General features: G+C 58.1%; 4 protein-coding genes across 4 annotated transcripts; 3 read left to right on the top strand and 1 right to left on the bottom strand.

Annotated features, from left to right (window-relative positions):
• On the bottom strand, positions 1–1939 carry B0I36DRAFT_345862 (uncharacterized protein; the record flags this gene model as incomplete). Its single annotated transcript, XM_046156403.1, has 4 exons — positions 1–209; positions 409–699; positions 792–993; positions 1190–1939. 4 exons carry the CDS (start codon positions 1937–1939, stop codon positions 1–3), a joined length of 1452 nt encoding a protein of 483 aa, XP_046016920.1.
• Positions 1940–6196: 4257 nt separating this feature from the next.
• Positions 6197–6700, top strand: B0I36DRAFT_345861 (uncharacterized protein; the record flags this gene model as incomplete). The annotated part of the gene is made up of 1 exon (XM_046156402.1): positions 6197–6700. One exon carries the CDS (start codon positions 6197–6199, stop codon positions 6698–6700), a length of 504 nt encoding a protein of 167 aa, XP_046016919.1.
• Positions 6701–8400: 1700 nt separating this feature from the next.
• Positions 8401–8746, top strand: B0I36DRAFT_314840 (uncharacterized protein). Its single transcript, XM_046152819.1, has one exon. It carries the CDS (start codon positions 8518–8520, stop codon positions 8737–8739), a length of 222 nt encoding a protein of 73 aa, XP_046016918.1. The 5' UTR covers positions 8401–8517; the 3' UTR covers positions 8740–8746.
• Positions 8747–13231: 4485 nt separating this feature from the next.
• B0I36DRAFT_345860 (uncharacterized protein) lies at positions 13232–14545 on the top strand (the record flags this gene model as incomplete). The annotated part of the gene is made up of 4 exons (XM_046156401.1): positions 13232–13490; positions 13528–13723; positions 13876–13891; positions 14435–14545. 4 exons carry the CDS (start codon positions 13232–13234, stop codon positions 14543–14545), a joined length of 582 nt encoding a protein of 193 aa, XP_046016917.1.
• Positions 14546–14715: the final 170 nt, after the last annotated feature.

Here is a 14715-nt window from a genome sequence, read left to right as displayed (position 1 = left end):
CTAGAGCCCTCTCGGAGCTTGTCGTGGCGAATCTGCAAGCGCATCATCTCGACGGTTTGCCGAAAACGAGTCAGCTGCAGAGACGTTGGCCGTTCGTATCCAAATATGTAGCTTAGTGCCGTGGCTTGCGCCGTGAGTCTTTTGACCGCACTGATCACCGGAGAGCACAGTCACCTCGTGGAAATCTGTACCCAGGCAATCTCGGTTGACTGTGTATCTTGTTTACACAGGGTATACATCTCGAGTACAACAGGCAAAGTACGAGGGAGAGTGCCTGTACAATGAGCTGGTTGCCCTAGCTCTAGATCCGAGCTATGCGGAGCTAGTGGTTGGCCTGGGCTGTGTTATCTGTGGCAATTGGTTAGCACGTCAAAACCTGACCCAGTCAAGGATTTGAACAAGACTTACAGCCTGCTGGATATGGGCTCTGTGGCGGATAGCTGTTTGGTGGGTACTGATACTCAGGAGGAGCAGGGTATCCCTGCTGAGGGCCGCTTTGCCCGTAGGCAATGGGCGGAAGCCTGCTGCCAGGGTAGTTGGACTGCGGCTGTTCGCCTGACTGAGAATCAGGCCCACCATTCTGTGCTTGTGCGGCGGCGGCGGCGGCATGCCGTTGTCGCTCTGCCTCCTCAGCGGCCTTGCGCTGCTGCTCCTCTTCCTTCTTCCGCGCCTTCCATTCCTTTCTGATCTCTTTGAATTCTGCAGCGAAAACAATTTAGACATGTTATACCTCTATAGTGAGCAGAAAACGAGGGAAACGCTTTGAATGACAATCAGTTTTATAAGCTTACCTTCGGGGGTTCTCTTCTGTCCATGGCTCTGCATGGTGACGTGAGCATTGAGATGGTTCAGTGTGCCATAAGCCTTCTCACATCCGTTCCAGCCGCACTTGTACATGCGCTCAATCTCTTCGTAGCGCCGACGCGGTCGTTTGTGCTGCTGTGCGCCAGGGATGGGCACAAAGGAGTACACCTGCGGAGCACCACCGCCGTACTGTCAGATCCAATCAAGTTAGCCATTGCACTGGAGGGAAGCAAGATAAGTGAATCAAGGCCGCCACGGCTGTTGAGGGGTTTGATAACAGGGTGGGAGAGCTTGTTTGGAATGTCTCCTGCTTGCTCAAAGCCCACTCGAATTCCCTGTGGCCATGCCAGAGCAATTGAGCCGCGAGAGCGGATATATAACCTACCTGAGCGGGACGGCCTGGAGGGGCTGATGTCGGCGTGTGAGGGAAGACATGGTGAGGCGGCATCTGGCCGTGAGCAGGAGCACCCGGATGGCCGTAGTTTGCCCAGTCAGGGCGCGGCTGGGCATACATGCTGCTGCTCTGGGGATAACCGTGCTGCATGTCTTGTGGCGGAGGCGCGTACGGTGAGTATTGACCGTGCGTGTAGGTCGGGCTGGGTTGGGCGATGGAGGGATCTATGGGTACATCGCTGTCAGATTTGACCTGTTGGGTCTGATGATGGTTGCGCCCATCTTGCACAGGCATGGACGGACTTGGTGGTTGCGCCATACCTCCGCTGCTGCCGCTGTTATTGCTTGCTGCTGGATGGTATTGGCGAAGGCCTGGCTCTGGGTATGAACCTGTAGACCTGGCAGATTGAGGATATGCGCCGTACTCTGACGTGGGAGTCGCCGACGCGGAGTAGTTGCTCGAACGCGGTTCCTGGTGGCTCGAGTACTGAGCAGCAGATCCGTGATCTGCAGACGAAGTTTCAGACGGGGCGTCGCCGTAGGTGCTTGGATAGGGCGAAGGCAAACCTGTCTGCGAGTATTCCGTCACGCTGCGTTCCATAGGATTGCTTTTGGAGTTGAGAAGCGAGCGCTCGTTCGCGTCCGGGGTGTGGCTTCCTAGCGAGTGCTCAGAAGCGCGTTGTGGTAGTTCTCTGGTGCCAACAAACGCGTTGTGATGCGGTTGTGATGCGACCAAGAACATACTACAACTACCAAAGACGGCGGAGCGCGAGTGGGCGGCCGGGGTCGCTTAGTCGTCGAGCCAGGGGAGGACGGGTGCCAGAGAGTGGTAAACGGCGGGCGGGCGGCGGCGGGAGCTGGTGTCTGCTTGGACACCGGACTATGACTATTCAATGGGAGCAGGAGAGGAATAGAGTTGTACCATGCGCTTGAGGGCTGCGGCTGGCCTGGTGTATTTGTTGATGTGCGCTTCTTGTGGTGACGATGGCTGATCCGCAGTGGATAGCGTGATCTTCCGTTTTTGTGAGAGGACACAGACCCAGTCAGATAAAATAATCTTGAGCTAGGCCCGCACAGCTCCACAAAAGGGCGAGCGAAAGTCTCTTCAGCCCCCGAGTCACAGGTGGGAAAGGAGATGACGATTGTGCGGCAGCAAGCACGAGCAGTGTGGTGCTGTGGGATGGGCGAGCAGAGTATCGCGCTCGCAGAGTGACCCGGAAAGAAGCTGTGGATGCAGACGGCGGTGGGTGGGGGGGATTCTTTAGGGGCCAAGACACCCCAGAGGTGGGCCTAAGGTCGATCGGAGACCTGGATGGGCGACAAGGATCCTTTAAGGTCAAGGTACCATCCAGATCGTAGCGGCAGCGACGACCTGGAGCAGAAGTGCGGGTTGGAGAAGACACCCGGTACTGTTGGTGCAGAAGGGAGGTGAGGGTTTTGGGAGGGGGGTGGCCCAAGAGTAGAGTGGGGCCTTCTTGGAGGGAGGGGGGTGCGCGTCGAGAAACCCAGAAGCTCCCAGATGAGTGGTGGCGGCAGATGAGTGGGCTCTGGATCTGCTACTACTGATGAGGATTCGAGCGCGTGCAGCCGAGCCGGAGGGCGAGGACGTAATGAGCGTGTCTGTGCGCTGATGCTTGCCTGTGGCAGGACACCCACGAAGATGCCGAAGGCAGCCGTGCAGTCCAGCAACCGCGGCAGTGGACACGCGAGCTGGGTACGACTTGTGCTGAGCGCGCGCAGCGGTAGGTGGTAGTGACGGGGACGCAGTCCCTTGCGGCAAGGTGAACCGTTGTGTGCTGGCGTTAGGACGGCTCCCGCGGATTGGGAAGGATGGTAAGCGGCCAATGCTGATCCAGTTCGGGGACCAAGGACCACTGCGGCAGAGCGATGTGTGGTAGCGTCGAGGCAGAGAGGCTTGTTTGGGTGACGCCGCAAACCTGGCGGGTTTGGGAGACGAACGAATCGTGCAGGGAGGATGAGTGTTTCCCAAGGAGTGGGGAGTAGAGGTGCCCGCACCGGCAATTTAGCGTGGAAAAGTCGGGCGGTCGCAAGTGCTTGCCTTAGGCCAGAAGCTGACTAGGTCGGTCCTTCTAGCGCTGGGTAGTGCTGCGCCAGGGGGTGCAAGCTGGGCGAGGAGCGTTCTTCCCAACAAGCAAAGCGCAGTGACCCTCGATGTCCTAACTATCGGCAAGAGCTGCAGTCAGGTCTTCCGCGATGCGTCGATCTGGGGGTGTCGCTTTGCAGTTGCTGGCAAGTCTTGCTCGTCGTCGACGAGGCAAACCGACGCGTTGACTGGCGGGTAAGCTGCGCAAGAACCCTCGCGACGGACGTGGCGTGCGGGTGCGCAGAGCCGCTCTGGGCGTGAGCCCCTCAAAGAAGCGAGGCAAAGAGAGTTTGGACCGGGCGCAGACTACGCTGTGGTCGGCACACCAAAGGGCGAAAGATACGGCTGGGTTCAGTCGAAGCAGACGAGACCAGGCTGGTTTCGGTAGTGTACTGACTAGTCAGCAGGTACTGCCTGACTCTCTGAAATTGGGGCGAGTGATGCGCTCGGGAGGATGTATGGCGCAGTAGTTAGAGGGGAGGCGCGCCACGGGGGGCTCTGGTGCTCAGTCCTTTTGGGTCTTGATTGCGTGTGACGTGCAGGCGGCGGTGCGCGGGTCCTTTCGCACGAGACGACGGCAATGGGGGAGTTGGAGTGCCGCGGTGGTTGGGCGCGGGCGACAACGAGCCAGAGGCTAGGGCGAGTCTAGGATTTGATGCGGCCTAGCTGGATGCCCCAGGTTTCTAGGTCGCAAGGGCAGTCTGATCGTTCAAGGGGAAAACAATCCTAGCGCTGCACCTAGTGCAAGTCGCAGAGGGCAGTTCCAAGAACGAGATGAGTTTAGAGGCACGGGAGATGTGTTGCAGGCAGTCTCGTGCCAGGGCGGCGGCGCCAGCCAATGTCGATGCCGGGCAGCTAGTGCTAGTGGCAGGACTGGTTCTGTCCTTGGCGTGCTGCAGTTGGGCGCGCGACGACGAACACGCTTTAGTCAAGACTGACAGACGATCAGACGGCAGCCTCAGGACGTGGGAGCTGCTGGGCGTGTAACGGCGACTTGCCCCAGAAGAATCGTGGAAAAGAGAATTCCTCGGGAGAGAAGGGGGAAAAGAGACCTGTTGAGCTGCGAGGAGCTGCGAGGAGTGTTGTCGCCGCGCGTGGGTTCAGCAGCGCAATATTTTGACTGAGAAGGAAAAAAAAAAGTGGCCGCGCGTCAGCGTTGGGTGGTTCAGATCTCCAATCGAAGGAGCTGAGTGTGGAGCAACGTCAACACCACGGGCAGGGAGTCTCAGGCACCTCAGGACAGACAATATTCTCCAGGCAAGGAGGCAGGGGCATGGATAGTCGACCTCTGAAGAACGTGGAAAGTGGGAAAGAGGGATGAGGAAAAGATCGTGATGCGGGCACGTAGATGTGGCAGAGCCTGTGCCGCATCAACTTGCTGGGCCTGTGGGGCTGGGGGCCATTGTTCGTGACTTCAGGATGATGGACTGCTATGATTGCCTACCAGAAACCGCCAGGTCAGGGCATACACCTCATTGTCCACGCCCAGCAGAGGAGACGCGACATTGCAATGGAACAGCACGGCGAACGTGAACGCTCCTCGGACAGCACGACTCCAGTTGGGTTGCGTGCCTGTATGTCTCAAAGCGACCTCCGATTTGTCCATCCACCTTAGCCACTATTGTGTCGCATTCCCAATGGGAGTTTTTCCTTTTTCTTTTCCATCAGTCAAGTCTCACTGTGTGCTTTACTTGCGAGATGACGGCGCCAGGATTAGAGCACATCGATTCCAAGCCAGCCCAAGGCCGTATTATACTGCAACAATATATATAGATCCACGGGGGAAAAAGGCGACCATTCCCGGCACAAGCTCGTTCACCAGGAATGAGGGACCTGGCAAAGTAGTTACGGCTATTAATATAAGCCCTGTCGTCACGTCCAGGGCTCCTCACGACAGGGGCTGATGGAGGATCTACCTCTCGTACCAGAAAGAGAGAGAGAAAGAGAGGGGAGAAGAAAGTCTATTGGTGTCGATTCGGTGGGAGCGGCGAATCAAACACTGGTGAATGTCACGCAGCAGTGAAGGACAAGAGAAAGTCCATGTGTAAGTGAGTGGAACGCAATCACGTCAAGAATGACGTAGAATTAATTCTTTGTCTCCTGGCCATCGACAGACCACAGGAGAATAACCATCCCATCTTCTCTTGGAAACGCTTTCCGAAGGCTGCGCGATGGGCCAATAGTTCTGTGAGGTCACTCACTGGCAGTGTCCAGCCCCGAGGGCAGCCTGCGTGTGTGCCGCATTCGGGGCGGGCATGCGAGACAAAAGCACCCATCATGATGACTCGGCACACACATGCGCCATACAGTGCGGGTCTTGCCTGCTCATGGAGTAGAGCCGAATACGCACGCGAGACTTTTGGGCATTTTGTTGTGCCAGCTGTGTCAAATGTACCCTGCGCCGAGGCATTGTAAGCAACCAGACAGCGCAATCCCGCACGAGCGGGACGGCTGATGAAGGCCAGGACCTCGGTTTGCCCGCTGATGTCCTTGCGCATGAGCCGTGGACTGCTTCAGGACAACAGCCGCAGGCGACGCGCCTGCGGCCATGTCACAACACCGGCGGTGCGGTACACTCGCTTATGGCCAGAAGCAGCCCTTGGGAACGCACCGCACCGCACCGCACCGCACCGCACTGCACTGCACTGCACTGCACTGCGGCGCTCGCCGGAGCCAGGAGCAGAGGGAGCCGGGGGCATATGCGTGCGGCAGGGCCCTGGACCGCAGGCTCCACTCGAGGGCCCGATGGATGGGGATTGACGATGGATGATGATTCCATGTCGCTGGCGACGACCCGCGATGCACTGTGCAATTGGCTGGCAGCCAGGGCAGGCCCAGTCGTGCCACGCCGTGCCATGCCATGCCATGCAATGCAATGCAGGCAGGCAGGCAGGCATGACCATGGTGGTGCAGCTGCCCCTCCCTTCCGCAGGGCCGTGTGCTTTTCTCGTCTTTGTCAGTCGTCGTCCGCCGCAGCAGCCACTGACGGCCACCGTCCAGGGCAAAAGTCTTGCTGCTGTTGCCCTCTGTCGGCCGCATGGCTCTCTGGATCCCGGCATGTGCGGCATATGCGGCCAAGTCTTGAGCAGCCGGTCGTCCTCGCCCTCCGCACGTATAGCTCCTAATGGAGTAACATTATCTGCCGGGGCGAGCGCCATGTCGCTCGTCACCCATGACGCCAGTCCAGATCACGTCCCATGGTGCCGGGGCCATGTCTCACATACAGAACGGGACACCCTTCACGGCGGTTGTTGCCAGGCAAGCAGGGGCCACTGGTCGCGACATGAACTCACGCCACACCACACTACGGGAAAATCGCCGTCGGCAGGGCAAGAGGACCCTTTTCCCATCGGGAAACTCTCCTTCTCTCGCTTCTCTGAGCCTCTTTGCAAGCCTTGAATCGAGCCCCCGGCAGGGCTATGCAACCGAGGGCTTTCGGGCACTCACCCGGCTGCGTTGTCCACTTCTAGGTTCAAACTTGCTCGCCCCAGCCTTCCAAGCGGCCTGTCACCCGATCACACCTGCGCACCCACCTCTCTATATTTCCGTCAAGCCTGACTCGCAGATGCCCCTGAATCGCTCCATACGCACTGGGCTCGACCGCCGTGTCCTCCTGGCATGAACGCCTCTCGCTTCACTGGACGAGCTCGCTGCTGTGAGGCTGGGTCAATCAATGACCTCTTGGCCGCTCATGGATTCGGAGGCACGGGCGTGATTGTGCGGACGCCACTCGAGCGAGTTGTATGTGATTAGACCAGCAAACCTGGAGCCACCACCTGCACTTCCACAGCTCTCTATCTGCCGCGTCGTTGGAACGCTGTGCGTGGGGCACAACAACTTCAGTCAGCACTGACCGCACCAACTTGGAGGAAGTGGCTGGGCATCCTCATTCAGATCTGCTGGGGCTGTGAACACAAGACGATTGCAGAAAACGACAACGGTTACAGAGCCATGCACATTTTCCAGGGCGAACACTTTTTGTTTTTGTATGCGAGTTGGGCCTCCTCGGGTTCGCTCCATGTCGTCCGAAAGATCGGCGAAACCATGCCCTGTATAATGACGGCAACTGCTTCTCCACATGCTCACCTTCGACGTCTGGTGGGCACCTCAGGTCGGAGGCGTCGGCAATCAGGCACCTTGAACAGCACTTCTCTGCTCACGTCTTTCTGATTTATGTGGACACTTCCAAGGGCTCGGGACGGCTTCTCGTTAAGCGATATTGGTGTGCGCCGAGTCATGCATCAATACCAGAATCAGAATCATGTTGGAGCAACAGGCTCGGCTGTCAAACCCTCGGAGTCTGCTCCGTGGCCCCAGTCTGCGCATTCTGCCCATGAGCACGCCTGACGGAACCCGGACCACTAGTAGCCGTGCGTGCGTCAACACCCTGTCCCCAGCATGGCACAGTGTAATCCACGATCCTAGGACTCTCCAATCGTGGACTTGCATACTTGGCCGACCACTCGGGAGCGACAATACAAATAACTTAAGGCAGCACACCACGCGGGCCATTTCGGTGCGCCGGCATGGGACAAAGCTCTTCCTCCCGCCTTGGAGTGCGTTACTTCCTAGAGAACCGTGGCCATGATCAAATCTCATATTTCGACAAGGGTCTTCCTCAGGTAAGTCGAAGGTAAGTCAAGTGGTGGAGAGCGCTTCTGACCAGTCACAGGCCACAGCAGCACGCCGCTGATGGTGGGGACCCGCGAGCAGCTGCATCCCCTGGAAATAAAATGTGCCTCTCCTTGTCGAAGCGGCTGCACTAGCTGCTCATCTTTCTGGCAGGGATAAAGGAGTATGACTGCTGACGTGCGAAACGCGAAAGACGTGTCTCTCTTGACACCCATGCTCGTTTGGTATCCACGAACTCTGCCAGGGGTCAAGGATCCAAGGAAGGTTTCCAAAGTCGATTGAAAAAGTAGTTCGGCGAGTGTTCTTGAGACAGCACCGGAACCACCCGTAAAGTCGAGACGCACGACCACCCTGCCCCATGACGTTGGGCAGCACTCTCTCGTATCTAGCATTCTCCATGGCGCGAATGGGCAATGCTTGCATGCATGTTGATGATTACCGAAATCTGCATGCCAGCACGACTTTCCAGATTCCATGTGTAGCAACATTAAGATGGGAGTTCTTTGACCCAATCTCTCGCCACAAATATTGTCAGTGGGACCTCAGCCGAGACATATTAACTTTGTTCTTGCGTCAGAGGAGACATGGGCAGTCGAGCTCGCTTGGTTGTCAGCCTTCCCTTTTTGGAGGGACGACTGGGCTCGGCCGCTTGCCGAATAGGCGCCATCTCGCCATGCTCTGGAACGAAGTTGCCCTCGGTGCCAGCATCAATTCATCAGCCTCTGCGCTGCATGTTGAACTATTCAATCTACGAATTTCTCATCAACGCTGGAGATGCTGTCTTCCACCCATGCGGCCACAATTGATCGCATACTTGACCTATGCCAGCTGAGCAGCCAGCTCCTGCTCGGACCATCAACAGCGGCATCCTCCACATTCCAGATTATATGGGGTCGGTCTCTGTAGTCACCGCCTGCACGAGCTCCACTTCTTGCAAATGGTCCCCATGACCCCAGCACACTTCGTAGGCGATGTTCTTGCAACGTACATGCTCCATCTCAACACGTCCAGCTCCTTGCCCGCCAAGGCTTTCCGGGAAGTTGCTGAAGCACATCCATGCCATGACCCATGCAGGCCACAGGACTTTTCTTGTTTTAGCGGCCTACGAGACTCTGTCCGCAGGGGATCACATCCAGGTGGCTGCCACGCTGGGCACGTATAGTGAGTTGGGGATCCCTGAACACCCCCAGACAGGCCACCAGGGGCCAACGGAGCAAGCGCATGGCCGGCCAGGTGATTGACCGCTAAGGCGGGCGAGGTGTGATTCTGACAGGAGTCATCGATGCCGGTGCAAGGTAGCCCACTCGCTAGTGCGCAGCGGCAGAGACAGATCTCTGTCCACGTTCCAAACCTCCGGGACGAGCTAGACAAGCGTGGGCTGCTCGCAAGCGTTCACGAGGCTGCTAGGCTGGGACTAGAGCAGCAAAAGAAGCCAGCAACTGCGACCGTCGCCTACTATATTTCAACGACATGCCTTGTGCCGGTGCAGCTTCCAGAACACGACTGCCACGATTGTCGAGCAGTAGGCACAGCAGATATGAGGATGCCAAGCAGCGCGTCCTGGCGGTCTGTCACCCTCGACAAAACCTGCCGGCTTTCTGGCAGCGACTTTTGCCCTGCCCCGACTGTACGTGTCATGCCACGGACATCTTGAGACTTTCACAAGGATGACCCGCGCCATTCCGGCAATCGGCCGTGCTTCGGATTGACTGTCGTTGCCGCCTCGCTCACCTTGTCCTGGCAATTATCTGCCGACGGTCCATTCGACGCTGCGATACATCTGTGCTCACCGCCATAGACCTCCAGCACCACCGGCAGGAGGTCAGCTCGGCTTCCTCCGCTTCCCCTACCCCTGGCTCTGCCTGGGACTCTCACAATATGCGCCGTCCAGCCGCTCCGTCCTTGTCATTTTGTGCCCAATATTGACGGGAGTACGGTTGCATTTACGGCAAGGGGGCATCCAAGGTACAGTTGTCATGGCAGGGACGTAGACGCTGCAGGTCGAATGACTGTCTGTTGCATCAAAGTAATATTGGCTGTGGTCGCGGAACGGGTCAGATGATGCCTCCCCAGCCGTCTGTGGTCGACTCCTGGCGGAAGACCTTGACCCGCGACCACACTCACACTCATACATCCAAGGTTTGCAGACGTGGCGCGCTGGCACTTTTGCACCCGGAGCCTCCAATCGCATTGGACACGCCGAGCCTGGTGACCCCACCATGTCTCGCGGGACCGCTGCTTGAACACATTGAAGCGACTGACGATGGCTCTGTGGAGTGAACGAACGACCTCTGACCCGGTCAACATACCAGAACGACGCCCACGGAGCGAAATATTTTGGATGAGAACACGGAGCCACCTGGAGGGACCGTCGGTATCCAGTAATTGCTTGGGTTGTTAGAGCATCTGCGCCCAGCATGCTAAGCGGCAGCCCACGACACGCTGTGGGGCCTTTCGACAGTTCTGAGCATACGATCATCGTATCGTCACCCGCATTTCTTGGCCGGCTCGGCCTGCTTTGCGCGAAACAGTGAGAGTTCAGTCAGTGCCCGAGCAGCATGGTCATCCCGAGCAAAGAGACTTCCGCCAATCTATCTGATCAGCAGAATCCGGTTCGCTGCAAATACGGAGCCGTCCACAAGATGCCCAGAGTTGCATGTGCCTCTGCCATCAACATTGACGCTTGCAAGCTCGGCGTGTCACTTGACCACGGACGAGATCATTGCCGACGCCACTGACGAGGCGAGGGCGGCACATGTTTCGCTCGCCACGCGGTGCGTGCCCACCAGAAAAGAAGTCTTGCCATGGGAATCAGGGACAACACCTCAGGCTCGCCTCCAATGTCTTATTCGTGACTGATCAACCCGGCTGCTGGTGGCAGAGAAAGGCCTGAAAACTCTATTATTGATATTTCGCACAGCCCCCGGGAGGTTACCCTTGCAACAGGAGAGGAGCACTGGCCAGCACGTCGCATTGTGGGGTCAGTACGCTTAGGCATCTGGGAAAGTCCGCACCCTCCCGGACTTGCTGGAAGGCTGGTAGCACAGTGTCAGCCACGTCGGCAGGTCGTTGCGGCACGAGCCAGGGTGCTGCTCCGCCGAGATGGAGGCGCCAGACAGGTCGCGGCCGCTGCCCCGGCGAGACAGTCGGTGGGTATGCCTCGATACGATGACTTGCACCGAGCCTATCGATTCAAAGTCTGCCGGGGATAGCGAGCACGAGCTGGGGGGGGAGTGCCCGAGGTGGTATCCATGCTTGCTCAGCTTTGCTCAGCACAGGCAGCGCTGCGCGAGTTGACAGATGGAGGGGACAGGCTGGGCAATTGCTTGCGCCGCTAATCCTGCCCTGCTTGACCTGGCCTGGCTAGCTGTTTCCAGCGTGCCGGGACCAGTAGCGCGTCTCCCCAGCCCGTGCCAATGAGCAGCCAACAGTTCACGTCAAAGGGGGCTGGGAGACCCGAGCCATAATTTGCAGGTGTCAAACCAGCCAGCTTCATCCTGGGCCGCATAGTGGCTCGAAAGCGTCACCATCCTCCTCCGCTCCGTGCCTCAGCAGCACGACGACTTGGATGGTCAGTTAGAGGACCATGACCGCCCACCTGGCCGCCCACCCGCGGCTTCGGTCCCGCATGAAACCGCAGGCGCTCAGGTCGCCGCGCCCCGCCAACGAGCTTGCTTCACTCCCTCAGCACGCACAGCCCTGGTTAGCCAGCCGCTCTCGCCTCGCCTCGTCAGCAAGGGGCTCAAGTATCTGTCGTGACTGGCAAAGGGGTGGGGATCTCCATGGCAGGCGGTGGTGATGGTTATGATGGAGGTGGTGGTGGTGGCGGCGGCGGTGGCTTCTGATTACGTGTCGGCGTGTGCTGCCACCGGCGGGCAACTCGCTCATTCTCTCTCCTCCCACACTAGCAGTAGCAGCAGCAGCCACGCCAGCAGTGGCAGAGCGAGTCAAGGGGCCACTTTCGTCACAGAGATATTATGAAGCAGCTGTGGCTTGACCATTTGGGCCCAAAGGCCGAAGCACACGGGCGCGCTCTGGAAAAGGATCAAGGCCGACCCCAGCTTTGCTAGAGACACGCCCGCGACAGCGCCAAGTGCTGCACTGGCGATCATCCAACCCAAAGATGGAAGAACCACGATCCGGCCCCACCCCTCGAGTCATTGCCAGGGCCCAGAGCACCCAGATGACATTTGCTTGGATTTCCATCCCAGCACGACCAAAGCCGTTCTGGCGATACGACGACCTCGTCGCAATGCCTGTGTCTGTCCGGGCTCCTCTCACGTGCCGCAACAACCTCTGCCCGCCAGCAGATCATCGCTCGCGTCGGGAAACAGCTCCCGGACGCCTCCTGCCTCTGATCGTCCGCCCGCCCGCCCCGATCGCATATTTTGGGGTTCTCGCGAACTCTACCTCGCAACCCAATGCAATGTCAGCAGGTCTGACGTAGGCCATCCGAGCACCGTGGACAGCTACTTTTGCCGCCGCCGCCGGTCAGCCGCGCCTACCAGTCCTCAATGCCTATCCTCGCAAACGAACCTCGAGCAGTTGCAAGGCAAGGACTGCGCTGCATCTCCAGATTCATGTCATGTTGTCACTCGGCCGCAGGTCCTACATCTCCGGACCGGGGTACCTCTCTAGTCTTGCAGCCGGGCCGGCCTAGTCTCTGCTCGACTGCATTCGTGCCTGTGGCACAAAAAGGGGCTGGCTGCTGGGCTCAACGATTAACATCAGCCACGACCTGTCGCTAGCCCCCGGGGATTTCTTTGGTAGCCGGCGGCAGATCTTCAGCGTTTAGGGGGGTTGTGAACATCGCATCAACTAGGCGCCAGAGGAGTCCCTGGACAGGAAGGACGATACCTCACAGTCAGAAAGCTTGACTCAATTGAACCTACAAATAAAGAAACACGAAAAAGAAAGGCATCTGGCAGGCCTTCGTGGACCAGCACCAGCACTTTCAGCCATGATTCGACGTCACAAGTCATCGTCCTTACGGCATTACTCGCACCATGTGCTAGTCGAGAACGTCATGGCGAGGTGCGCCTTGACCTGCACACGATTGGCCGAATGATACAGTATCGTTGCTGATGAGAGGAAGTGAAGGGCTGGACGCTCGACTCGCCATGCTCGGAACGACTCGTACCCGCATACTATGGACACCACCTTGGGATGGCAGCGTGATTGCAGCTCTCGTCCTCTGTGCTCCACCAGCGACGATTTCGGGGGGACCCAGCCGAACCCGCGGTGGTTCTCCTAGACCAGTCATTGTCTACAGCGTTGCCAACCCGGATACGAGATCACATGGTCGAGCAACTTCAGGCGACGTCGATCACTGGCATACTCATGTGCAATGGATCTCGACCTGGGAAAGAGGCAGCACTCTGTGTGGGCACAATCGAACTTGGTGGCAGCGCACTTCTCAGGCGCGAGTGTGTCTCGAGCATGTGCGCTGACGTTGCAAGAAGGCGGTCGATCAGGCGCGGTAATGCAAGAATCAAGGGCCCCGGGCCTGCGTGCGCCCGCTCCCCAGATGCTATGCTCTTCCGCCTGTTCCCCGGGCGTAGGCGTGTGCCTGTCTATCGTGGCTTTGTATGTAGATCCTTTGGAATCGTCGTTGGTCCAACCAAAGGGTATGCTGCCCCTTGGATCGGTACCTGTCGAGCCGGTCGAGCCTGTGCGTAGAGAAAGTGGGCAGGAACTAAGATTCGGCGCTAGGCGGTCAAACCTGGTGCAGCTCATCTTGGCAAGTGGACGCAGTGCCTGGATTTGTCGCCGTGGTGCCGGGTCTTCTAGGTTCGTCGCAAACCCAGTCTTGCAGAGGAACAGCAGGAGAGCAGAGGAGAGGAGAGGGGCGTGTTGCCGCTTGTCATGAGCGCGCCAGGTGGAGTACATGTGGGTAGATGGGATAGGTGGATGTCATGATACACTGGTACTATCTACACCAGCAGGGCGCCTGACTGCGTAAGCCTAAATGGGCAAAGGGACCAGAGATCCCTACTCACAAAGAAGGTGGACTTGGCAGACCAAAGGCCACACCAAGCATGGCGGGGACTCTGGATGGACGACCCGCGGCGAAAACCCGGGCCAGACGCGGCGCCACGCCTAAACCAACAAGCACCACAAGTGCACCGCCGGCCTTGCTTTGCTCCCCGGCATATGCCCTACGGCTCCCGGCAGAGCTCGGCCCCGACAGACGGGGCTAGACAGAGCCACAAACAAAACAGGATTGGGAGACCTACCTGACCTTGACCTGACTCGTCTTGTCTTGTTGTTGTCGTCGTCGTCGTCGTCGTCGTCGTCGTTGTGGATGGGCGAGAGCCGGGCTTGTTATGGTCAAGTGGGCGACAAAGGCTGTTTTAGTTGTAGGCAGTTCCTGGGAAGGCGGCGGCGGCGGCAGTCACCACGTCGATCACCGTTGGTGGCTGTCCGTTTCAGGAAGAAAGGGGGCATCGATTCCTAGATGCTAAGAAGGGTGACGGGGACAAGTCACTATGTACTACGTAGCTCCGAGGTGGTGCTGGTGCTGCTGGTGCTGCTGCGACACGTCATGTTACCAGCAAGATGAGACGCTTTCGTGGTTGCTGGCTGAGAGACTTGGTGCTGCTTATGATTTGAGTCGTTCTTGTGCTGTTTGTTACACGTCCCCGTTGATGACTACCACGCTGAACAGACATGACTTGCTTCTCACGTAGGCCCTCCGACTTGCGAGTTCCAAGTTGAGTTGTGAAGTTTACAGATGAGGACAGAAGGAGAGAGAGGCGCTGTATTGAACGTCTTGTGTAATG

This window comes from Microdochium trichocladiopsis (assembly GCF_020744255.1).
Source record: "Microdochium trichocladiopsis strain MPI-CAGE-CH-0230 chromosome Unknown B0I36scaffold_2, whole genome shotgun sequence".
Lineage (NCBI taxonomy): Eukaryota > Fungi > Ascomycota > Sordariomycetes > Xylariales > Microdochiaceae > Microdochium > Microdochium trichocladiopsis.
Note: the sequence above shows the minus strand (reverse complement) of the source record. Positions and strands in the feature narration are given on the sequence as shown.